Source organism: Eubalaena glacialis, chromosome 1 (genome assembly GCF_028564815.1).
Source record: "Eubalaena glacialis isolate mEubGla1 chromosome 1, mEubGla1.1.hap2.+ XY, whole genome shotgun sequence".
NCBI classification, from domain to species: Eukaryota; Metazoa; Chordata; class Mammalia; order Artiodactyla; family Balaenidae; genus Eubalaena; species Eubalaena glacialis.
The window spans coordinates 89282417-89308264 of NC_083716.1; the positions used below are offsets into that span (position 1 = coordinate 89282417).

General features: G+C 44.7%; 1 protein-coding gene across 8 annotated transcripts in view; it reads right to left on the reverse strand.

Annotated features, from left to right (window-relative positions):
* The window catches only part of DISC1 (DISC1 scaffold protein), a 362726-nt gene that overhangs the window by 247256 nt on the left and 89622 nt on the right, over positions 1 to 25848 (reverse strand). For all 8 annotated transcript variants that reach the window (XM_061182533.1, XM_061182522.1, XM_061182515.1 and 5 more), the window contains exon 4: positions 4059 to 4206. In XM_061182533.1, coding sequence (XP_061038516.1) covers positions 4059 to 4206 — 148 coding nt within the window. The remainder of the gene's footprint in view (positions 1 to 4058; positions 4207 to 25848) is intronic.

The following is a 25848-nucleotide window of genomic DNA, read 5'->3' on the forward strand; positions in this document are numbered from 1 at the left end:
CCTGAGGCATCACGGAAGATGAATGAGAGGGAGTAATATTGGGGTCAGGAACACCGGCAAGGAGACCAATGCAAGAATCCAGGTTCCAATTATTAAGTCAGAACTGAAGCACTGACATGGGACAAGCAAGGGGAGCGGGAATGCAGTACAAGACAGCGGAATCCACGGGCCTTGGTCCCCAATTAAACTGGGGAGTAAGGCCTAAGGGGAGGAGCCGAGGCTGAACCAGAGTTCTTACTTGGGTCACTGGGTAGATGGCGGCATAAGTCACTGAGATGGGGGATACAGGAGAAGGGACTGACTGGGGAGAACGAGAGTAAATTTAATAACTAGACAGTTTTAAAAGATAGTCAGTTTAGTAAAGGCAAGAATAAAACAGCAGTCAATTTTTAAGGTAAAAAGGTAGTACACTTAGTAAAGCTCAGGGAGTTGTTCAAAAGAAAGCCGAGTTGTGGGCTGGAATTTTAGAGAGAGACCAGGGGTAGGGATAGAAATTTGAGGGACATTAGGAACTTCCCTGGTGGTCCAGTGGTTAAGACTCTGCGCTGCCAATGCAGGGGGCCCGGGTTCAATCCCTGGTCGGGGAACTAAGATCCCACATGCTGCACGGCGTGGCCAAAATAATTAAAAAAAAAAAGAAAACGCAATTTGAGGGAAATTAGTACATTAGTGGTACCTGAAGCACAGGAGTATCTGAGATCCCCCAGAGAGAGTATATAAAGTGGGAGGAGAGGATGGAGTAGAACAGAAGACAGAAGAGCATCAATATGAAGGGGTCGGGGAGAGAAACAGGAGCTCTTCAGAGATGGAAAGGAATGGCCAGCAGGGCAGCAAGAGCAGGAAAGAGTGATCTGAGAAGGCCAAGGTGAGAGAGTTTCAGGGATGAATCCAATTGATCAGAAGTTCTAGACGGTGCCGTGACGATGCACAGAGGAAGAATTTTAAGATGTCTTTTAAATTGAGCAACTAGAAAATCATTACCAACTTTGGCAGCGGCCGAGATAGAAATCAGAGCCCGGTGGGCTCAAAGAGTGAATGGGAACGAAAAACACAGCATCTAGGTAACTCCTGTGAGGAAAGGAGACAGGGTGAACAAGGTACGCCACGGGTTTATATGGGCTTCATATATGATTAATAATATACTTCTGTGGGGAACATATTTGGCTGAGCGACGTGAACGTGCTATCTTTATGGGTCACAGTCAAATACGAGAAAGGGCAGGGGGTGTAACCTGAGTGAGAAAGCAGGACATTGCCTTTATCTTAGTTCACCGTGTTCTACGAGACACTCAGCGACACCACCACAAAGCATCATTCTCCAACCACAACATGTGTAGCTAAAGAGACGATCATTGGAGAGCAGGTGCCAGCTCAGACTCAGAGAGATAGCGCGGGAAGCTAGTTCCAAACTGGGACTCAAGCCAGACGCGAGGTTTGTGCCCAGGCTCAGTACCCACCCGCTGGGGGCCGGCACAATTCCCTGAAGCCTTCCTGGGCCTCGTTTCCTCATCTCTAAATACAGATAGGGATGTAGATGATGATGATGTAATCTCCATATAGACAGATGTCAATATACAAAATCTACAACCCCCTGGAATTGTCTCGAGGATTCAAGGAATTACTTCTTATTCATCAAAAGAAGAATAGATAAGCAAAATGTGGTACATAATACAATGGAACATGATTCAGCCTTCAAAAGGAAGGAAATCCTGACACATGTCACAACATAGATGAACCTTGGCTCAGTGAAATAAGCCAGTCACAAAAGGACAAATACCATATGATCCCACTTATGTGAGGTACCCGGACTAGTCAAATTCATAGAGACAGAAAGTAGAAATGGTGGTTGCCAGGGGCTGGGAAGGGGGGACAACGGAGTTAATGGGGTTTTTTTAATTCAAGTATAGTTGATTTACAATGCTGTGTTAGTTTCTGGTATACAGCAAAGTGATTCAGATACATAAAAATATATACATATATATATATTCTTCCTCATATTCTTTCCATCATAGCTTATTACAAGATACTGAATACAGTTCCCTGTGCTACACAGTAGGACTTGCTGTTTAGCTATTCTATATATAGTAGTGTTTATCTGCTAATCCCAAACTCCTAATTTATCCCTCTCCCCCCCTTTCCCCCTTTGGTAACCATAAGTTTGTTTTCTATGTCTGTGAGTCTGTTTCTGTTTTGGAAATAAGATCAATTGTATGATCTTTTAGATTCCACATATAAGTGTTATCACATGGTATTTGTCTTTCTCTGCCTTTGTCTGACTTACTTCACTTAGTATGATAATCTCCAGGTCCATCCATGTTGCTGCAAATGGCATTATTTCATTCTTTTTTATGGCTGAGTAGTATTCCATTGTGTATATGTACCACATCTTCTTTATCCATTCATCTGTCAATGGACACTTAGGTTGCTTCCATGTCTTGGCTATTGTAACTAGTGCTTCTATGAACATAGAGGGGCATGTATCTTTTCGAATTAGAGTTTCCTCTGGATACTTGCCCAGGAGTGGGATTGCACAATCGTACCACTGCTCTATTTTCAGTTTTTTAAGGAACCTCCATACTGTTTTCCATAGTGGCCGCACCACTTTATATTCCCACCGACAATGTAGGAGAGTAGGGAGTTAGTGTTTAATGGGGACAGAGTTTCAGTTTTAGAAGATGACAAAGTTCTGGAGATGGCTGGTGGTGATGGCTGCCCAACAATGTGAATGTACTTAATGCCGCTGAACTGTACACTTACAAATGGTTGAAATAGTAAATTTTATGTTATGTATATTTTATCACAATGAAAATTTTTAAAAAATGAATTACTTCTTAAAGCACTTAGTAACGCTTACGCGAGTAAGGGTGCTACGCAAGTGTTTGTTAAATTAACAGAAACACAATACACTGGCAGATGCTAAAAACGGCCCAAGACTGGGGTGGAGGACCAGAAACACCCCCAAAGATCAAAAGAAAGAAAGAATTAAGTAGAACATCAAGTTGGGAAGGGCCTGTGTGAGAAGGAGACAGGAAACAAGGTGATACTTCAATGTCAGATGAAAAAAGAATAGAAATGGGAGGTGAGATTCACCTCTTCTTTAAGGGAATCATGTAAAAGTTCACTCAACCAACATTTATAAGGAAGCACCTATCAGGTACCAGGCACTCTGCTACGTGCTTCCCGCAAAACTGCAGGACAGGCACGTGAGAAAATAACCAGCCTCACTGTCAAGATGGGTTCTAGGGAACTGCTGAGATCAACTGAATGTAAAATGAGGACGAGGCCAGACAGGCCTGTGATTGTCAGAGCCAATTGGAAGTTGGAAGTAAAGTGTAATTGCTGTGGCCGTGTTTACACCCAAGTAGAAGCAGACCTGCGCTCTGATTAGGCTAATCGCATTCATCACTACCCCTTTCCCCTCAAGCCTTTACCCAAGGAGAGAGGTCACCAGCAGACAGATGAGAACAATGGTTCACAGACTTTTCCAACAGGCCAGCACCTGGGACGCGGCCCCAGACAGCCTGACTTAGCTGGTCTGGGGAAGAAGCTGGACATTTAAAAACTCTCCAGGGGATTCAAACATGCAGCCAGGATTGAGAGCCACCGAATTAGAAATAGCTTCTGCCCTCCATCTAGCCCCGGTCCTGGGAGACCCTTGGGTAGCCGAAAGAGCAGAAGATGCTCTGGAGGAAGAGTCAGGAGGAGGATGTGTCTTCATCCCTCAGTCAGAGGGGACCATCTGTGGATCTTACAGGATGACAGAAGACCCAGCTGCCCTCGGCAAGAGGAAATCCACCTCCACCTTCTCAGGGGGTGGGCTTCCCGGGGGAGCTTATTAGCACCCAGCCGTGCCTGTGTTTGTCGATGGGCCCTGCTGGCACTTAGCAGAAGGGTTTCCTAGGGCGTGTGACCCACCCGGGTCCCTGCCTCTGGAAGGAGCCCTCACCTGTCCAACCAGCAGAAGGGTGCTTCCCGGGAAAACGCAGCGAAGGGTCTCCCGGGCTCTTCGTCACTCAGGAGCGGGGAGAGGGAAGAGGGCCCCCAGGGGAGAGTACGTACCTCTGGGCTGCCCGGTGCAGGGTGGCCTGGGCCTGTGCCCTCAGGTGGCCCAGGAGGCCACTGAGGGCCGGCTGCTGTGAAGGGAGCTGAAAGTGCAGGCTGCTTCGCTCTTTCTCCAGGGCTTCTAATCTTTGTTGGATCATCTCAGCTGGAAAACAAAAATGATGAGAGGGGAATAAAGAACCATAAAACTCAAAATAGACAAGCCAGTGTCCCTGGGCTCCACCCCCAGCCCACGGTCACCTCAATGACATAATACAAAGGTCACCTGTTTCTAGGTCAGCACTTTCATCTCTCGGTTCATGCTTTTAAGAATCTTCCGTCTTTTTATTGAAAACACAGCCCCCTTAGCTTTCATTCTTCTAACTATCAGAGGCTACAGTCTATGTATTTATATGATGATCATCATTATGACCATCCCATAGGAGGACACATCATACTAATTATTTTTCAAACTGTGATGGCTATTTGGGAGAAAACCTGCTAATTTTTATGAGTCTGTATAACCAGTTGAAAAATATCAGTGCCCAAATGTTGATTTTTGAGAATGTTTCCTTAGAAACTGTCCATCAACAGAGAACCAGTCACAATTACTGAAGTCACAGAAGTGATGTTCAAACTGTCATGCTACAGCTGACCAGAGAGCTGCTTCAGCTTGGGTGGAGGGTAAGCAGGCTCAGCTGTTGTGTGCAGCAAGCCTGAGTCTCTGGGGATGTCAACTGCAAGACCTCCCCATCAATTTGCCGTATGCCTTGTGACCAGTAGCCAGAAACTTGCTCAGAGAATTTGCCAAGGATTCATTCTAGCAATACCAGAAAGGGTCGTCTACTTCCTGTTCAAGACCAAGTGACAGCTACTGCCGGGGCTCTCAGTCTGTGCCACCTTCTTCAAAGAGACAGCGGAGCTAATTCAGACGCCACACTTATAACACACGGTGGCGTCTGGCCTGACAGGTCTTCTAGGATAACGCCGAAAGGTACCTGACCCGTTCTCTAACACCAAGCTCCATACTTTTAAAATATTTTATTTTATTTTAATTAATTTTTACATTTTTATTAATTTATTGACTTTATTATTCAGTTATTTCCTTATTTCTTGCTGTATAAAATCAAAATTTCAGTGAAAAGCGAGCAAGTTCTTACCTTATATGCTTTAAAATAACATACTGATGCAGTCCTGATGCAGTGGTAAAGATGTATTAAGATACTATTACATAGGGATTAGGAGAAAACCGAGTTTGCACCTCAACTCTGACATTTCTAGCTGTCTGACCTTCAAGTGACTTAACCTCTCTAAGCTTCAATTTCCTAATCTGCAGAAACAGGCCTAATAATAGTTTGCACGTCATAAGATCTTCTGAGGATTAAATGAGATAATCCACACAAAGCATTTAGCACCATGCCTGGCACCTAGCACGTGTCCAAAAGGATTGGCTATTATTAGTAGTGCCAGCAAGTCCTGGCCTTCAAGTGTCCACAAGAAAGTCAGAAACCCAGGCTGGCCTCCCTCTGCCGGCCACCACATTGTAAACTGCACCCTCCCACTGCCAGGTGAAAAGTCCGCAGAGAACACAAGCTGATCCAGCAAAAGCAAACACTGGAAATGGGAAATTGACTGCTAAAAATCACATTCACAATGAATGGCAAAGGAAAATATGAATTATCCCAGGAAACAACTGTGATTCGGTATGTCCTGTGCTGTCATTCATCTGCAGAAGTGTGGATATCTTAAGTTATTTCTATTTTATGATTTTTAAAAGTGCACTAGATCACTCCACACCAGTCAGAACGGCCATCATCGAAAAGTCTACAAACAATAAATGCTGGAGAGGGTGTGGAGGAGAAAAGGGAACCCTGCTACACTGCTGGTGGGAATGTAAATTGATACAGCCACTATGGAGAACAGTATGGAGGTTCCTTAAAAAACTAAAAATAGAACTACCATACAACCCAGCAATCCCACTCCTGGGCATATATCCAGAGAAAACCATAATTCGAAAAGATACATGCACCTCAGTGTTCACTGCAGCACTATTTACAATAGCCAAGACATGGAAGCAACCTAAATGTCCATCGACAGAAGAATGGATAAAAGAAAATGTGGTACATATATACAATGGAACATTACTCAGCCATAAAAAAGAATGAAATAATGCCATTTGCAGCAACATGGATGGGCCTAGAGATTATCATACTAAGTGAAGTAAGTCAGAAACAGAAAGACAAATACCCCATGATATCACTTACATGTGGAATCTTTAAAAAAATGACACAAGTGAACTTATTTACAAGACAGAAGCAGACTCAGGGACTTCAAGAACAAACTTATGGTTACCAAAGTGGAAACGTGGTGGGGAGGGATAAATTAGGAGTTTGAGATTAACGTATACACAAAACTGTGTATAAAATAGATAATCAACAAAGACCTACTGTAGAGCACAGGGAACTCTACTCAGTATTCTGTAATAACCTATATGGGAAAAGAATCTGAAAAAGAATAGATATGTAAATACGTATAACTGAATCACTTTGCTGTACACCTGAAACTAACACAACATGGTAAATCAACTATAATATAAAATAAAATTTTTAAAAAAAGAAAAAGTGCACTAGGATGGTCATCATCGACTTTACAGCTTATCATTGTCTCTAATTTCTAACTTATCACCCACTCCAGCCTCCCAAATGGCTATCACTACTGGGGGCTCCACTTCACATGCCAGCATCATCTTGGGTTGGCATTGGGGTACATTCTACTGGTTCCCCCAAATTCCACCCCTACTGGAATATAGCCAATATTTATATGAAATATTTCATATAAATATTGGCTATATTTATAAATGGAACATAACCTTTAAAAATTGTGAATCATTATATTGTACACCTATAACTTATACAATACTGTACAGCAACTATACTTGAATTTTTTTAAAAAAGAGGGAAAAAAATGCCAGCAGTCACTTAAGGTGATAGTTGATGTTTAATAGTAAGATGATAAATGTTATTTTCTTTCTTGGCATGGTTCATTTGATTTTGAGCTTGATGACCCATCATCTGAATTATCTTGAATATCATCATCATTTTTCCTTCTAATAATAAATTCATTTTAGACCAGTGGGGAAAAATTACACACCTATTCACTAATTAGATACTCCAGAAAGAGGGAGCTCCCAGCCAGGGCAAAGGCCCTGAGGCGACGAACAGAGGAGAGAGGGAGTAGCAGGAGATGAGGAGAGAGAGGCTATGTGGTGGGCTTCATCATCAGGCCCATAGACCACTGTAAGGACCTTGGCATTTACTCTGGGGGAGTCGGGAGCCACTGGAGGGTTTGAGCAGTGTGGTGACGTGATCCACTCACATTTAGCAGGAAACCCAGATGCTCTGTTGGGAAGAGACCACAAAGGGCAGAAGCCTGGAGCCCAGTCACAAGGTTCTTGCAGTTCCCTAACCACACCTGAGAGTGGCCCACTTAGAGGCGAAAGTGGGGTGATGCGCAGATTCCGGATGTCCTTCCACACAGGGGACGAGAGAAGACGAAGTCAAGAGTGACTCCCGTGTGTTTGCCCTGAGCAGCCAGAAGGATGAAGTCACCATGAGCTGGGGGCGGGTGGGGAGATCTGCTGTTCCCTCCCACCAAAACATCCTTCCCCCACCAGCCCAGGCAAGTCCTACTCATCCTCAGGGTCTCAGCATCCCCTCCACGGGGCACCTTCTGGGCCCCACCCCACCCTCCAGGCAGGCTCCCCAAGACACCTAGACTCCTCGCACGAGGTACCTCACCTTGTCTCCACTAGTTCAAGGCCTCCTGTGTCCATGAGTGAAGAACTGTCACCGTGCTTGTCACATCTTGTGACCTGCACCAGGGACACCACCTGGCTCAGAGGGGCTGTGCACAAAAACATGTCCAACTAAACTCAAGTGTAGATGCCCTCATGGTATCTATTATTTTGTGCATTTTCACAAGTCACTTTCCATTCTTTTCATTAGCAGCTGGATGAATAAAAAAACATAATACTCATCAAATCAGAAATCCACTGCCTACCTCGCAATATTTCTCTGCTCCTTCCAAAGGTGCCATCTGGGCCCATCATCCGGGCCTGCAGCTGTGCATTCTCTGACTTGGCTTCTTCCTGTGTTTCCAGGTCCTGGTGATCCTCCCTGTAGTTCCCCCACAGTCACACCTTCTCCATTTGCTCTGCGTCCAGTCCAGCCCACTTCTGTGGCTGAGTTACTTCCCACCTGGGACTTTGCACCCTGAACCCCCCATCATCTCTGCACATCATCCACAGGGCACCACCTCCAGACACGCGGGTGTGAGCAGCTCATGAGCAAGCGAATGGACACAGGAAAGCAGAGACTGTCACACGTTATCCCGAGGTGTTCTCAGAATCCCGGAGGAATTGCCTGGCCTCCAGGACCGAAGCCCAACGTCTGTGCCTGGCGTTCAGGACCAAAACTCAACGTCTATGCCTGGCGTTCAGGACCACAAGCATGCTTGCCCAGCCTGGCTCTCTTCTGCCCCAGAGTGATGCAGTGGCGAAACAAGGTTGGAAAGAACATGGAATCACAATGCTAAGAATCAGGGCATCTAGCTGGTATAACCATTTTGGAAAACAGTTTGGCAGTATCTACTAATATACACTAAATATATCCCGTGATCCTGTAATTCCACTCCTAGGAATATATCCAAAAGACATCCACCAAACAAGACATGTGATAACAGTCAAAACTTAATTTACAACAGCTTGAAACTCAAAATAACTCAAATGTCTTATTAAAAGGACCACAGAAAAATAAACTACAGTATTGTTATACAATGGAAAACTACATAGCAAAAAAAAATGGACAGACTACTGCTACATACAACAATATGGATGACTCTCATACACACGCTGTACGATTCCATTTATATAAAGTTCAAAAACAGGCAAAAAACCAAACTATGGTGAGGTCAGAATAATGTTTATCATGGGCATGGGAGGTAAAAGTATTGTCTGGGAAATGGAAATGAGGGAGTCTCACTGGGTGTTGGAAATATGCTACATCCTGATCTGGGTGGTGGTTACATAGTGCATACATACATAAAAATTCATGGAGATTTACACTGTACAATAAAGATTTATGTACCTTATTACATGTTTTACCTCAATAAAGACAATTTTAGCGCATAAAAAAAAATCAGGGCACCTGAATTCTATCATTGGCTTCGACACCAATGGAGTAGGTAGTATCTGACAGATCACTTCCCCCATTTACGTCTCAGAGCTTCATCCGTTAAATGGGAATAACATCTTCACAAGGGGTTTAATGAAATCATGATTGTCACTAAACAGCAAAGAGATGTACTGACGATGTCTGAGCTTTGGCTACTGTAACAAAGCATCACAGACTGGGCAGCTCAACAACAAACACTGATTTCTCACAGTTCTAAGGCTAGAAGTCTGAGATCAGGGTGGCCACGTCAGGTTCTGGCGAGGGCCCTTTCCTGGGTTGCAGATGGCAGACTTCTCACTGTGTCCTCACATGGCAGAAAGACAGCAAGCTGGCCTCTTCTTACAAGGGCACTAATCCCATTCATGAGGGCTCCATCCTCATGACCTGATCTCCCCAAGGGCCCAAGCTCCTAATACCATCACTTTGGGATTGGGGTTTCAACATATGAGTTTGGAGGACACAAACGTTCAGTCCATTGTATGCTTCAAAGGGGAAGGGGGAAGCTTCAACTAGAGTGGCCCCTTTTATCCATTAATATAGATGGTGTGGGAAAATGGTTCTTCTGAAGAGGGAGGAGTGTTTGAAAATGATTGAAAATACTGTAGTATTTTTCACTTTCTAAATGCTATGCTTATTTGTTATTTCATGTGTTCATTCAATTAACAAATATTCTGGTAACTCAACACTGTTAGGCTATAGGGTTACAAAGACGAACAGGACATAGTCCTGGACTCAGTAACCTGGGACAAGGCTCAAAATTACAAACAGGCCTTGTCTTGCCTTCCTGTGCCGAGGTGTTGGGAGCGAGCTGCCCCATTGGTAGAGGGGGGATGTGAAGGAGCACACAGGTATGCCCGCCAGCACCTAGGATGCCGGGGGCAAGGGCCCCAGCAAGCCACAAAGAGGCCTGTGGTGGCCGACGTGGTGATGTGTCCACCAATGCCTGAGGATGGAGCACACTGAGGGCAAGAGGCAGCGGGTAGAGGGGACAGCCAGGCGGGTGGGAGACAGGTCACACTGAGACATAAATAAATTGATGGAACAAGTAAGTAAATACATGGAGGATAAAGAGAGCCAGGTTTTTTAGTACTGGAGGATATACTTACAATTATGGAAAGGGGTTAGGGCAGAAAGAACTTAGGAGTGTTGTATTTGAATTAGAAGAACTGCTATGAACTGCTAGTTTTTAATACAGATACTCACAGACAGATATGGAAATAGTTATAGGTGTATGCGCATGTGTTTACATATATTTTCTATCCTTATCCACTGAGAAAGCCTAGACGCAACGATAACCCAGCAGCAGTGACCACAGGGATCCTGATTTCTAAACACCATGAAAGGAATCGGAGTCCCTTGGAGGAATGGCTGATTCTAGGCCTGAGGCAGGGCCAGTTCAAGATGAGTCTGGAATACCTTGTTGTACAAAAAAGTGAGGACAAGCTAAAGACTGATGGGGACATGTCACGTGAACATAGGAGCCACTTTGAAGGGGCTCCCATAGGCCAAATCTGGGATAATTCAAGAATGAAATAAATAATGCTATTAATGAAGTACAACCCATCGAATAGAATAGGAACCCAATGCATCCATGCCAACAGATCGCCAACTGCTAAAAAGGAATGGAGTTTTGGTGAGGTGCAGGGTAGCAGTGTAATCTTAGCATCTAATCAGTTTCCAGAGGACAAATGGTAACCTCGTGCTGAGAAGCCTGGAAGCCACAAGCATAACCAGATGGTCAAGGTTAACATCAGCAGCAGTGGGACAGGTCTACCAAGTGTGACACCTGATAAGATGCACCAAAAAGTACACAGTATCATTTCCATCACGTCCCTGTCAGGGCTGCACGACCTGAATCCAGTCACGAGGAAACATCAGTGGACCCAGGTTGAAGGTCATCTGACAAAATGTGAGGTCTGCACGCCTCGAAACTTTCAAGGACATAAGGACTGAGTACTGAAGAATGGTTCTAAATAGGAGGAGACTAAAGGAACATGACAACCACATGCAATGTGTCTTCCTGACCCAGGAAGGAGAAAAGCACAACATTGGGATCGCCGGTGACGTGTGAATGGGGTCTGAGGGCCGGATGACAGCTGTGGGTCAGTGCTGATTCCTCAACTGGGAGGGTTGCAGGGTGGGGGGGGGGTGAGTGTCTTCGTTTGGGGAAATACATCATGGGGTATGTAGAGCTGATGGGGCATCGCGTCCGAAGCTCACTTTTCAGCAGTCAAAAATACTAGTGGTACGTGCATCCAGCTGCGGAACCAGAGTGAGGGAGATATGCGAGTTCTTTGTACTGTACTTTCAACTTTTCTGTAAGTGGAAAATTACTTCAAAATAAATTCTTTTTAAAAATTATAAATAGCTAACTACAGCACAACTAAATGCTGTATTTGTGACTTCACGTCATTTGTGTGAATCCTGCTGTTTCTCTATGAAAATCTCTCCCATCATGCTCTCTATTTGGCCAGTGGTTTGAGGAAACATAACTTCACTGTCTCTGGCTTTTCTTTCTTGTAAACGTCTGCAAGATTTCTGCAGACACTGGTCATCTGATTTCAGTTTGTAGCTCGAAATCGAAAGCCAGAATTGTAGAGAATGCTGCACACAGCAGGTGCTGAATAGATGTGGCTCACTGACCATCTGACTGATAGAACACCAACAATTTAGAATTTGGGTCACATTTGTAAACAACGCTGAATAGTAAAAACAAAGTTAACCGTGAAAGACATTACCAAGCGCTAAGCAAAATGATGCACTGAATAATATGTTCTTAATGATACTGTAAATTTACTTTATGATTCTAACACACTTTATTTGTAGGACCTCAGCAAAGAAAATGCTAACCAACCTCTCATTCCATTTTGGATCAAGCAAATGCATTTTTTGATGCTGCTACAGCATACTTATTAATGTTTAATTTAGGGGCAGTGCTCATCTGTTATTCACTGGCACCTCAGTCCTAAGTGCCTGTTACTTGGGCGACAATATAGAAACAGAATGAAAGAAAAGCACTTTCTACATCTATGAATAAATAAGCAAATAGGCATTTACACAGCAGCAAGAAATCTTCACACATAAAGACATCCTGCTAAACAGATTCAATTCCTACTGCTTTGTTCTGTCTGTGGGATGACAGAATACATGGCGTAAACCATTTTCTTGGCTGTGCAGCCATTCTACATTCTAAGGAGGCCCTTTAAAGTTAAGAAGCAATCAATGTCTTCCTAAGTCATTTTCCCTTGGTTTGCACATAAGAAATGCTATTCATTGAGAGCAGAATATTGTAACAATTCCACATGACCGTACATATCGTGTGAGATGACCAGTTTACAAAGAACAAGACTGTGATAAAAGGGCTTCCCTGGTGGCGTAGTGGTTAAGAATCCGTCTGCCAACACAGGGGACACGGGTTCTATCCCTGGTCTGGGAAGATCCCACACGCCACGGAGCAACTAAGCCCGTGCGCCACAACTACTGAAGCCCGCCCACCTAGAGCCTGTGCTTCACAACAAGAAAAGCCACCGCAATGAGAAGCCCTCGCACGGCAACGAAGAGTAGCCCCCAGTTGACACAACTGGAGAAAAGCCCACACACAGCAACGGAGACCTAACGCAGCCAAAGATAAAATAAATAAATTTAATAGGAAGAAAAAGACTGTGATAAAATGTATTTCAGACTAACCCAAGCCAGCCTCTGACATTTCAGTGTGTTGGAATTTGTTGGACCCATTATCATAAAAATCAGCCACTCTTGGGGCACTAAAGCCTTCAGGCATAATAATCATTTTTGAGTATCTATTACATGCCCGGCACCATATATACAGTATTTCTGAGCTTCACAGAAACTTGTAGAGCAGGAATACAAATGCAGAACCTAAAATGCAGAGAATTTAAGTAATGTGCCCAAGGCCTTAGAATGAGTAAGCAGCAAAAGTCAGAATCTGAACCTTGACTCTTCTGGTGCCAAACCCTGGGGTTTTTCTATTATACTTCCCAGGAGCCACCCCTGAAGCCATGCCTGCTCCTATAGTTTCCCCATCACACAGGGATGCTGTCTGTCTATTCATTTGTCTGGCTCCCTGGAGACTGGCATCCACTGGGCAGGGCCGAGCCTTAGTCATCTCTGCCAATATCCAGTTCAGCGATAGGCACACAATAGGTACTGGGTAAAGGCTGAATAAATAAATGAATGTCTACATTTGTATGAAGAGCACTGTAGACACAGAAAAATAACAACCATTCTACCTTGCTATCTATCAGTCATGTTATCCTCACAATGACCTCGTGAGGGAAACACGGTTGTTCCTACTTTGCAGATTGAAACACTGAGGCTCATGGAAAGTTTAAGAGATTTTTCTGGGTTAGTCGCACCGCTATGTGGATTCAGAAATAAAGCCAAGGTCTCTCTGACTCCAAAACCTGTGTGCTTCACACTGTGTTCTACAGGGACGATCACATCCTACAGTGTAGACCATAACCTGAAATACACACCCGGATGCGTTATGCAAATGCAAACTATCAACTCTTCTTTCACCTGACCCAACTTTCTCACAGAAAGCAGTCAGAAGCCAAAACAAACAAACAAACAAACTGGCAATAGTGAAAACAGCCTCAGATCCAATTCTAGGGGAATGGTTAAATAAACTATGGTACAGCCACTCATATGGAATGGTACGTAGCAAGTCAAAAAACAATTAGAAAAACTGTGAGGGAATATTTTAATATTACAAGAGAAAAACAGGATACAAAATTATATGCACATAGGATCTGTACTGTAAGATATAAATATGGTTTTTTAAAAACCCGGGAGGAACTAAGAGTTTTGGCAATCAATCGTGCGATTGTAGGTGATTTTTTTCTCAATTTCACTGCTTATCAAATCAGCTGTAAAATCTTGAGCTGTTTAGTATTTAGAAAAGTATTCTATTTTTTTAAAGCCTACTGGTTACTTATACTTCTCTTTGATTTCTGCATTAAAAACGGAGATTTGATTTCCTCAAATTCTTAATGCTAAACTGCTTAGGGTAAGCTTGGTCTGCCTGGGTCACAGAGCTTTTCAGGGTATCCCAAAGAGGATTGCCAGAAATGTTATATTTTAAGCTCACCGATGTGTGGAAAGAAGACTAAGAAATCACTTTGGTTGTGGTATAAAAGGAAAAACAAACATTTGGGGGAGATACAAAAATTTCAGGAGACAGGCAATAATTTAACCGTGATACTTGCCCACTCAGCACTTAGCCTGTCACCTTGTCTTAGTACATATGTGTTGATTCACTCTGAAGTACTGCCATAGAATATTGGGTTTGAAGCATCTGTTCTTCCTCAGTAAGACTCTACCAGGCAAAATGAATTGTGAGTGATCAAAATAACAAAAGTAATGAAACTTCCAGGTTCTTCCCCAGGTCTTAGGTGTGTCATAAGACTAGCATAGCAAGCACTGTGTGTGTGTGAGTGTGTGAAGGGCGTGCACACAAATGCTGTCAATTGGCTTGCTTCAAGTAGCAGTATTCAGACACATCAGAAAACATACAGAATTCCTCAGGATCATGAGCTTGTCAAAGGAAGGCATGGTTATGGGTCCCTCCAAAATACTCTTTGCCTCAACTCTTAAAACTAAATTCATAAGAAAATGTTTCTTTCACCAAATGTCAATCACCAAATGTCCTAGGGAAGTAACTGACCAACTGAATTTTGGTCACTTTTTATAAAAGCCTCAGATTTTCGGAACTATAAAAATCGTCTCTAAAGTATGTTTTCACAGATGCCGTGGAAAACTGGATCACTGCATCTGTGTGCTCTGTGTTCATCGTTCAGAATCTGCAGAGGCTGAATTTCCACTGGCAGCTCAGTTGTCCGTGTATTTCTAAGAGCCACGGAAGGGGCCCCCCAGCAGTCCAACCACTTCCAACACCACTGTTACCACCACTTCCACTCCCACCATCACCACCAGCCCTGCCGCCACTGCCTCACCCTACTGAATATATTAGGAAGAGAGACCCATCCAGCCCTCCAGCTGTTTACTGGGAGACATGAGTTGAAAGCACTTACAAGATGGAGGAACATTCATTTCCAAATAGCTGCAAAGTAGAGAACCCAAAAGAAAGGACAAGGGAGGAAAAGCCAGTTAGCAGCACAATGAAAAAAGTTCAAAAGAACACACCCCAGGGCTTCCCTGGTGGCGCAGTGGTTAAGAATCCGCCTGCCAATGCAGGGGACATGGGTTCGAGCCCTGGTCCGGGAAGATCCCACATGCCGCGGAGCAACTAAGCCCGTGCACCACAACTACTGAGCCTGCGCTCTAGAGCCCGCGAGCCACAACTACTGAGCCCGCGTGCCACAACTACTGAAGCCTGCGCGCCTAGAGCCCGTGCTCCACAACAAGAGAAGCCACAGCAATGAGAAGCCTGCGCACCGCAATGAAGAGTAGCCCCCCATCACCGCCAACTAGAGAAAGCCCGCGCCAGCAATGGAGACCCAACGCAGCCAAAAATAAAATAATTAATTAATTAATTTTAAAAAACACACACCCCAAAATATTAACAGTGGCTATCTCAAATAAAGGTGATTTTTTATTTACATTTCTGAACTTTCCAGATGTTTTTACAATGATCATGTATTGCTTAACATTCCACTTTTATATAAAATCATCTAAACACCCCAGTTAAAAGGTAGAGATAGTCAGATTGGGTAGAAAACCAAGATTCAGTTATATGCTGCCTAAAAGAAACCAGTCCAGCTTTGTTTGGATTAGCATTAGGATGATATATCTCTTTTCATGGTATTACTTTAAACCTTTTTATGTTTTTACATTTAAAATGTGTTCCTTAACAAGGACCTATGGTATATCACAGGGAACTATACTCAATATTTTGTAATAACCTATAAGGGAAAAGAATCTGGAAAAGAATATTTTATATATATGTGTGTGTGTGTATATATATACACACACACACACACACACACATATAACTGAATCACTTTGCTGTGCACTTGAAACTAACACAACATTGTAAACCAACTATACTTCAATTAATTAATTAATTAACTAATAAAAATGAATTTTGATAGATTAAAAAATTCCATTTTTAGAAATAAAAGGCAATTATCAGCTGGTTCATTTGGGCAACAGCAAGCAGGGCTCCTACCTGGAGTCAACTAGCATGAATTATGAAGTAAACACAGCTGGGTGTGATTTTTTTTTTTCAGCCATTTAAAAATGTGTAAACTGTGAAAGAGAAACCCTTGTTTAAAATGTAATGGCAGGGGCTTCCCTGGTGGCGCAGTGGTTGAGAGTCTGCCTGCCAATGCAGGGGACATGGGTTCGAGCCCTGGTCCGGGAAGATCCCACATGCCGCGGAGCAACTAGGCCCGTGAGCCACAACTACTGAGTCTGCGTGTCTGGAGCTTGTGCTCTGCAACAACAGAGGCTGCAACAGTGAGAGGCCCGCGCACCGCGATGAAGAGTGGCCCCCGCTCGCCGCAATTAGAGAAAGCCCTTGCACAGAAACGAAGACCCAACACAGCCAAAAATAAATTAATTAATTAATTTTAAAAAAAAATGTAATGGCAGATCCTCCTACGTGAAACAATTTTTATGCCATGTTCTTCATTTTAATTGAATTTAGATATATGATCAGTTATTACCAAAATGTTTCAATCACTTCGGCAATTACTCACTCAGCAGTCTAGGTGCACGGCTGATAAACGGAACACCTCTGTGTACTCAATATTGAAGTTTATTGGGATGAAAAGAGCAATGCTCTATAGCAGACTGACCACACCAACAAGGCTGTGGGACACTTCTGGAAAGCAACAGCGCAACTTAAGGATTCGGCCATTGATTCTTGGGCCTCCTATAGAATGACACTATTGCAAATCCAAGTGGCCACTTTTGAGTCTCTCCTTCATGGGCTCCTTTATCTTTCTCCACCTCTGTTAAAGGGTTTGGGACCGTTTAATAGTTGACATGCCTCTCAGTCCTCCGAACCTTCTATTGGCACCGAGGCTATTTTTAGAAATCATACAAAGGAAAAGAGTTCAAATGCCTGTTCATTCTCTCTCTCCATTGGTTTGGGTTACGTTCCATTTTCACTATCAAACTGGACACGGCATTCAATTAGTTCCTATGAACAGATTTCTCATGAGTAATTTGCTCTGCTGGTGTTTTCAGACAAAATTAGCTGGACACATCTGCTCGTCACCACTCAAAAACCACAGGCTCCCTCACCGTTTTAATAGTAATCGCTGCAACCTGTAATCTTTTCAGACTTAATTGTTCTTTTGTAGAACATCTTTGAACATATTCAGCTCTAATGGAATTCGGGATATTAGGAGTGCACTGTTGACCAACCGCTGTCATTATTTTAAAAATATAATGCAAATCACATTGACGTGTCTGTCCCTTTCGACAGTGGACAAATGGAACACACCAGTGTGATACTCAGTGCCAAGAGGATTCTACTAAATTGATCTCCGGCTAATGACATGGCAACGTGAACAGCTTAAATTCTCTGAGCGGCATAAAGGGATTGAGGTAAAATGGCATTTTCCAACGAATAAAACCATGACCTTCAATTCAAAGGCGATGTTCATGGAGAGGAATCACAAAACAGCAGCCAGCGATCAGAATTACCAACAAAGAGTGACCATTTCAGCGTGCTGTGAACCTGCAAACGTACTGGTTTCAAGCAATGCCTCTATAAAGAGTAAGGAGAAGCTATAGGACGTAGAAGGCTCTCTAGTTTTAGAACCATCTTCCTGGAGTCCTTAGGCACCTTGCAGATCTTAGAAATAAAACTGGAGTTGGTAGGAACATTCTCCCAGAGCAGGAAGGCAATAGTAACAAAAAAGCAGATACAAGAAACACTTTGAATCCTTTGTGGAACGAACTAAATTCCCCACATGGTCCCACGTGGCAGGCAGTCACGGTGCCCGGCCTTTAGGCCCTTCAGTACTTAAGTATAACTCCAAGGGCAGAGCTTCCAAACCCCTGAACTACAAAAATAAGAGTGGTTGGCGGATCAGTGACCCTTACTTGATGAAGAAGTCCAACTCCTGGACCCAGAAGGGGGGACTCCCGGCCAGTGCGGACACAGAGCAGGAGGACCGAGCTCCTGAAGGCGGAAGATGATATCACCTTGTTGACGGCTGTCTCCCGCCACCTAACACAGTCAATATTTATGGACTTAGTCAATATTTATGGAGTGAGTGGGGAAGGCTATGTGCACACTCTCAGAACAAACCTTGGCTTTAAATTCCTGAAAACTAGAATCTTAAAGATAAACGTCACAGATTGTATGTTACCCTAAAGATAATATCTAAGGATGTATAAAGTGATCAGGTAAACAGTTTAAAGGGAAGTGGTGTGATTCCTCTCTCTGTGTATAAGATCCTCTAGCATGAGAAGAAAATCAAAAATGTTTAATGATTTCTTTGCTTAAGGATCAGAAGCCCCAGATTTTAGTCCCAGATCCACTGGGCCCAACTTTGTAATCTTGGGATTATTTAATTTCTCTAAGACTCAGTTCCTCATCTGAGGATATCTGAAGAATCATATTACTCCACTGGTGCCACCGGCTTACTGTGAAATGGCAAGGAAAGAACACCTGTGAATGGTTTTGAACAATACAAGTGGCAGAGTTGTTACAAAAAGTAAAAATGATTCAAAGAACTCCTGTGATGGCCCAACTTGTTGATTCAGATTTAATTCAACTCAAATGACATCGCTTTAAAATGCAGCATACATTCCGTGTGGCCCAGCACCTGGAGGGCTGTCAGCTATGGAGGAGTTTACGCCAGGTCTTGCTGTGTGCATCCTATAGCGTAACGTAAACTGTACATCAGCTTCCTGGCTCCCTGCCCATCCTCCGTTCACACACGTAGGGAGCACAAGCTTTAGCTTCTAGGGTACCAATGCTTCTGAGCCACCCAGAAGTCAGGAAGCCCTCGGAGGAACATCATGACACACTGATAGACTAGGCATTCACAGAAATATCCATAGGTATGCCAGATAAAATTACAGCGAGGGGCACTGGTGTCCAGGAAGAAGAGAGAGAAAGAAAAAAACAACAACAAAAAACAACTGTAGGGCTAGGCATGACAAAGACTTTCTGAGTTTTCCACTGCTAATCTTTTGCTACATGTTCATCCATTTTATTATCTTGCAGCCCCCAGCAAACAAGTGGTATCAGGCACTGATGCACTGGTTTTTTTAAGAAAAAATGATGATATTACTCACGACCAAGTACTGACTGCATTAATACGTCAACTCTACTCCTAGGTAGATTCTGTTAAGCATGCAAGTCCTCTCTGAATTAGCGATCCTGAATTGTTGCACACCAGATTCCTGCAGGGAGGGTAAAATCTCACAGTTGACCCTTACCTATCAAAGCCTAAGGAGGAACGTGTGTATTTCCAGAAGGATCGTGCAGTGCATCCATGTCTCTTCTCTTGGACTCTAAAACCACTTCCTGAAGTAGGACAGAGCAGCAAAGCCACACGACTTGGGACCACGTGGTGCTGGCCACCTCAGAATTGATTTTGCCTAAATGCATTTCGGGGTGATACTATCCACCCGTAAGAACTGGTCCCTATGAAGTCGACTGCTTCAGGGATATTGTCTTTGACGTCACGGGGAGGAAATGCATCTCCCCTACTCCTTAGGCATCCACGGGGAGGGCTTTCCCTACCTGCCGCCAACCCCACCTGCCCAGGGAGATGGAGCGGGTTTCCTAGTTGGTGAGTCTGAGAGCAGGACTGAGCAGGCACAGCTCAGACCCTTCCAACCTCCCTCCTTGTTGGAGCCCAGATGACCCTGGAAAGCACTCTTTCTGCTCTGCTCCTGCAAGAACTTAGGTGTAGACCAGGGTAGACCCCTAACAAAGAGGAGACTGCAGCTTCTCACCGCCTGTGGCCCAGTGGGTAGTTCTCATTCTGGGGTCTGGTAGTAGGAAGCCCACTGTTGCCATCCACCCAAACCACATTCTAAAATGTTGGCCTTAGCAGTTCCAGAGACGCTATTTAGATCTCCATCTGTGTTTGCCCTTTCTGTTCTCTCTCCACTGGCTCATAACACGGGGAAGGCAAGGTATCATTGGGGACGTGCCAGTTAGGAAGCTACTGTCTCTCAGCTCCCACCTTCTTCTCTGCGGTGCTGAGGCTGGACCTCGGCAGAACAACCGCCCTGGTGACTGTCACAGGCTCCCCTCAGGCTCCGCTACAGAGAGAGGCTGCGAGGCCAGGGGAGTAGACTTGCTCCTGCCCACCTGCCCCCCGCGTGGCTGTCCTGTCCTGTCTGTGACACCCTGGCAAGGCCAGGCTGCAGCATTCCATCCCAGGAGCTGCGACTCACTCCAGTGTGCCGTTTTCCCAGCGCTCACAGGACCGGCCTCACCCCCTCCAAGGCCCTGGGCCCAGCGGGCCGGGGCCACCTCCTCGGTGTGTGGACACCGGGGCTGGGAACCAGCTCAGGCAGGGCTAACTTGACTTTCCCAGCATGTGGGGAAAATACCGCCGTTATTCCAAGATGGATGGAAAATATGAGAATTACTGCACTCAGTAACCAAGAGACAATTCAATCTCCCTTGACCATGGCCTCTCCAGGAGCCTGATCACTGGGGACTTCCTCGTGGTTGGTGGGGACCCGGGCTGAGCCCCATGTCCACTTCCACACCCCTGTCAATCAGGACCAAGGCTGGCAACAACTCGGGTGGAGGGCCTGGAGCCAAAGCAGGCCATTAGGGACCCAGCTCACTGCTTCTAGAAATAGACAGGGACCCCACAGGCAATGGAGAACCCGTCCTGAAAGGGAAAATAAAGAACAGGAGTGGACAGGAACCCAAACCTGTAGACAAAACCACGTATCTGGTCAAATGGCGGTGGCATGTTGTTCGTAAGATCAAAGCTGTGCTGGGCACTTGGTCCTCAGGGTCACCTGGACGACTAGCCTCACCGGACAGAGTGAGACTCGAGACGGCAAAACAACCATCGTGAACGTTTCCTTCCTAGGGAGAGGTGGAATTGTTCAGAGGAATGTCGGGATTACAGTGGACATGGGCCACAGTTCAGAACAGAAGGTAACGAGGTGCCTCATCCATAAGGCCAGACTCTGGAGCCAGCTATCCTCCCATAGACCGCTGAGAAGGAGTTCCAGGACAAGTCTGCCCTGTGTCTACACACAGAAGCCAAAGAGAAGAAGCAAGGAGAAAAGGCTGTTTTGGACGACAGGGTGGAAACAGAGCCCATGGCACTGCATAGTCCTGCAGGGCAGGGGTTACTGCACACTGTTTCTCTCCCCGAGGTCAAGGACCTCAGGAAAACCACCTTGAAGTTGGGGGATGTCTGAAAGAAGGGTAAACTGCATCTCATTTGGGGCTAAATGTTTGCCGAGTTCAGAACCCACAGGCCACTCTGGTGCTACCTTCAAACATGGTAAGAAGTCCTCGGGGAGAAAGCAGAGTGGGGAAAAAGGCAAAAGTCTCTCCTGGAGCCCTGCTGTTTCCTGAAGAGCCAGGGATTTCCAGGCTTCCCGAAGACCCAGGCAAGCAAGCAGGGGCCCCTGGTGTCCCCAGAGACAGCCCAGAGGAGCAGCACTGCCCCAGCCCCATGCAGGGCATGTGCCAGCTGAGTATTCAGTCCTCTGAGGAACAGAACTGTACTTTTCAAAATGCTGGCCCAGCCCATTAGTGGGTGGTAATATCAATTTAAAGGATGGAGACCAACATTCACTTTTCCTGAACTAGAATAGAACAAATGCCGTGTCGACAGGGCTGTGTTTTCGTCTGTGCATGTATACGGTCAGTGTGTGTTTCTTCCTGTAGGTCACTGCCAAAAACCACGAAATTCACTGACTTGGGCAATTAATTGTCCAGACAGCAGCAAGCTTGCCACCAAGCGCTTGAGGTTCCTCGGGTGAGTGTATGAAGCCCTTCCACAACCCCCAAAAGAGTGAGGAGGGAGGGAGGGAGAGGATGAACCTCTGTTCCGGGCCCTCCTCATCCCAGTGGGCCCTGGAGGCTGCAGAGGCTGATGTGCAGGGGAGGAGGGGGCAGAGGCTGGAAGGCTAAGTTTGAGGATAACACTGAGTAATAAGCCAATCGATGAGACAAAAGTCTCCAGAGCAGACTATAAACTATAAGTTATAAACCAGAATGGGACCCATATTTTAAAATGTCTGCTCTGGGTTGACTGTCAGAGAAGTCTGATGTGGTCATCGTGTTATAAGAAATCTAACCGTTGATGGAAGTGTGAGAAGGAAGGACTCCCACTTCAACTGGACCAGAAATAAGTTCCATGAAAAGAGTAAGTCCATAGCCAGTGCATCTGACCTCATAGCAGCATTTCTGGAGGAGAGGGGTGACTGTCATCACCTTACAGACCTGAGTCTGCAGGGCAAGCGACTTCCTGCCCAGGTGCTCTGCCTGCAATTAGTACATGTTGCCACCAGGGGGAGAAGGAGTGCTCAGTTATGGTCCTGGAGGCCCCAAAAGCTAAATTCCCAAAATTCACATTAATCGCTGCATATTTTTCTTTTCACTTTTGGGTAGGACTTTTTCCCTATAAAAATCTAATTGTCCTGTTCATTGCAGCACTATGTACAATAGCCAGGACATGGAAGCAACCTAAATGTCCATCGACAGATGAATGGATAAAGAAGATGTGGCACATATATACAATGGAATATTAGCCATAAAAAGGAACAAAATTGAGTTATTTGTAATGAGGTGGATGGACCTAGAGTCTGTCATACAGAAAGAGACAAACAAATAGTGTTTGCTAACACATATATATGGAATCTAAAAAAGTGGTACTGATGAACCTAGTGGCAGGGCAGGAATAAAGACACAGACGTAGAGGACGGACTTGAGGACACGGGGGGAAGGGGAAGCTGGGACGAAGTGAGAGAGTGGCATTGACATATATACACTACCAAATGTAAAATGGATGGCTAGTGGGAAGCCGTTGCATAGCACAGGGAGATCAGCTCGATGCTTTGTGACGACCTAGAGGAGTGGGATAGGGAGGGTGGCAGGGAGGCTCAAGAGGGAGGGGATATGGGGATATATGTATGCATATGGCTCATTCACTTTGTTATACAGCAGAAACTAACACAACATTGTAAAGCAATTATACTCCAATAAAGATGAAAAAAATTCAAAACAAAAATCCAATTATCCAAACAGATGTTGAACAATAGTGGGTTTTCACATCATAATAGGGGACATAAGTGGGGAAAGTCTTAGGGTGGGAAGAAATGCCCAGTTGACTTTTCTCAGGCCCATGGCCAGCATCCAAACAACTGCCATCCTGAAAGAAAGAGACAGAGAGAGAGAGAGAGACAGAGAGAGAAACAAGAGGGGCAGGATGCCTCCCTGATCTGGAATGAGCATATCCTTCCATCCAACTCCTCTTTTTCTTTTGTCTACAGAAGTAATGGTTGGCTCTGTGTATATCCGTTTGTTTTGTCTCATTTAAATTTTGGAAGTTTCATTAATAGGAGTTTGGTTTAGGATGTCGAGGCTTGCCTGGTGGATCCAAAGCAATTGGTTCCACTGCCAAAAAGAAAATACATCCCTCTAAGTGGTATGGACACAGAATAACATCATTGACTGGGACGAACAGCGTTGGGAGCGCCTGCTGTTCATGCTGGAAAGCCGCACTTGTATGAGCTCATCGGACGCACCCGTGCTATGTGGGCAACTAGAAGGATTTGTTTCATAGCAAACCACGCTTGCCAATCCTGTCCTTACTGGTCAGGACCAGGTTAGACTCAAGTTCCATTGTCCTTCCAGGCTGAGCCCTTCCAGCATACTGTGTCTTTGGACACTCAGAGGTCAAGCTTCCATTACATATGAAAAAGAAGCCTGGATGTAGAAGGGCTCTCTTCCTTCCTCTCATCCAAGTTTCAGAGTTTCTGAGGCATCATCTTGAAGTCCTTATCATGGTGCTTTTCAACTATTTTTGTTTACTTCTTGGTTTCTCGTTTTGTTTTGTTTTGCTTTGCTTTTTTAGCAGTGGAACACTTTTTGAGATGAAACCTTAGAGGAGTCCTAAGAACAGATAAAGCCAAGGCACTCTGGTGCTCTGGACGGTCCCCCAAGGCAACCCTGGGACCCCTCAGAACACAGCTTGAAAATCACAGCCTTCCGGCATTCTGAAGAAAATACATAGATTCAAAAGTGTTAAGGAGCTGCCAGCCCCAAGCTGCCAAGCGTTTGTTGCTGCCCCAACTTCATATGATGTAAGTGAGCATTTCACTGTATGAGGTCTTTAAGAACAACAAAAGGTTTACATCTTCATCCACTGTTTTGATAGAGACTCTTATTTCAAAGATGTGAGTGAATTTCTGATTCCACAGATATGCATAAAATATTAATCTCAGCAAGATTCACTTACTTGAAACATGAGGCGAAGTCCCCAGCTGTGGTACTGAGGGCTTTATCAGATTTCTAACTTTCCAAAGCATGTTTTTAATATTTTCTTTTCCCTCTTAAAAACTTTTTTCTCTTTCTGTTTTCTTTTTTTTTTTTTTTTTTTTTTTTAATTTGTAGAGACCACTATCCATGGCTCCCCAGAGACAGGCCCAGACGACATTTTGGCAAAGTTCTTTCAATCAACCCACTTTCTGTATCCATTATTGCCTTTGTTTCCCACATGGGTTCAGAGAGGGGGACAGGGCAGATGCAATTGTACCCATTTAGCAGATGAAGACGTGATTTCTCACATCAAACAGCTCTGGCTCTGGAAAAAGTTCCAGAATGACACACTCATTTTCCATTTTTAATCTTCATGATTGGGATCACCCGTTGCCCTCCACTCCAAACAAAAATGTCATCCTTCCATGGGCTTCCTGAAGCGATGAAGTTGATCACCTGCGGTCACCCATGCAGTTGGTACCAAAACTAGGGCGACAACCTAAGTGGACTGGTTCTCAGCAGCATGTCCCTCCACCAAACCCACCAGGCTGAACCTCAGCACATGTCTTCCCGCTTCCCAGAGCCACTCCTGCCCCACCGCTGTCTGGGGACGGAGCAAACGGGCAAAGTTCACTGCCAGCCCTCCTGGGGAATCACTCGATGGTAGAAAACTAAAGGGAAGTATAAAGTGTAAGGAAAGGCAAAAATGAAGCTACAGAGACAGTGAGGAGAAAACATCCTGTGACATTTTGGCAAAGAGAGGAAGAGAGCTAACAAAGACAGAAAGTCACAAGAATACAGAGGGATCAAGTCCATGGCAATAAAGATTCATTATGAACAAACCTCACTGAAAAACAAACTCCCAGAGGAGCTAATTACACGAGATGCTCTGGCAGTGACTCAGGCAGCAGGCATTCTAAGCCACCCCCAGGGACATGAGAGTCACCACATCCCACAGCTAACGGGCGACGATCTCCTTGCAAACAATAAGCTTCTGTCAGGTTAGCGTTCTCTCAAGCCTGTCAATTGTAACACAGTTTGTGTTAGGAGACAGGCTGGCACATTGTATAAAGGTCAAGTGGAAAACTGTCCCTTCTGCTACATCACTGTCATCAGTTAATAAAGGTCATCCCACACAATACACTGCCGTGACAGAAAA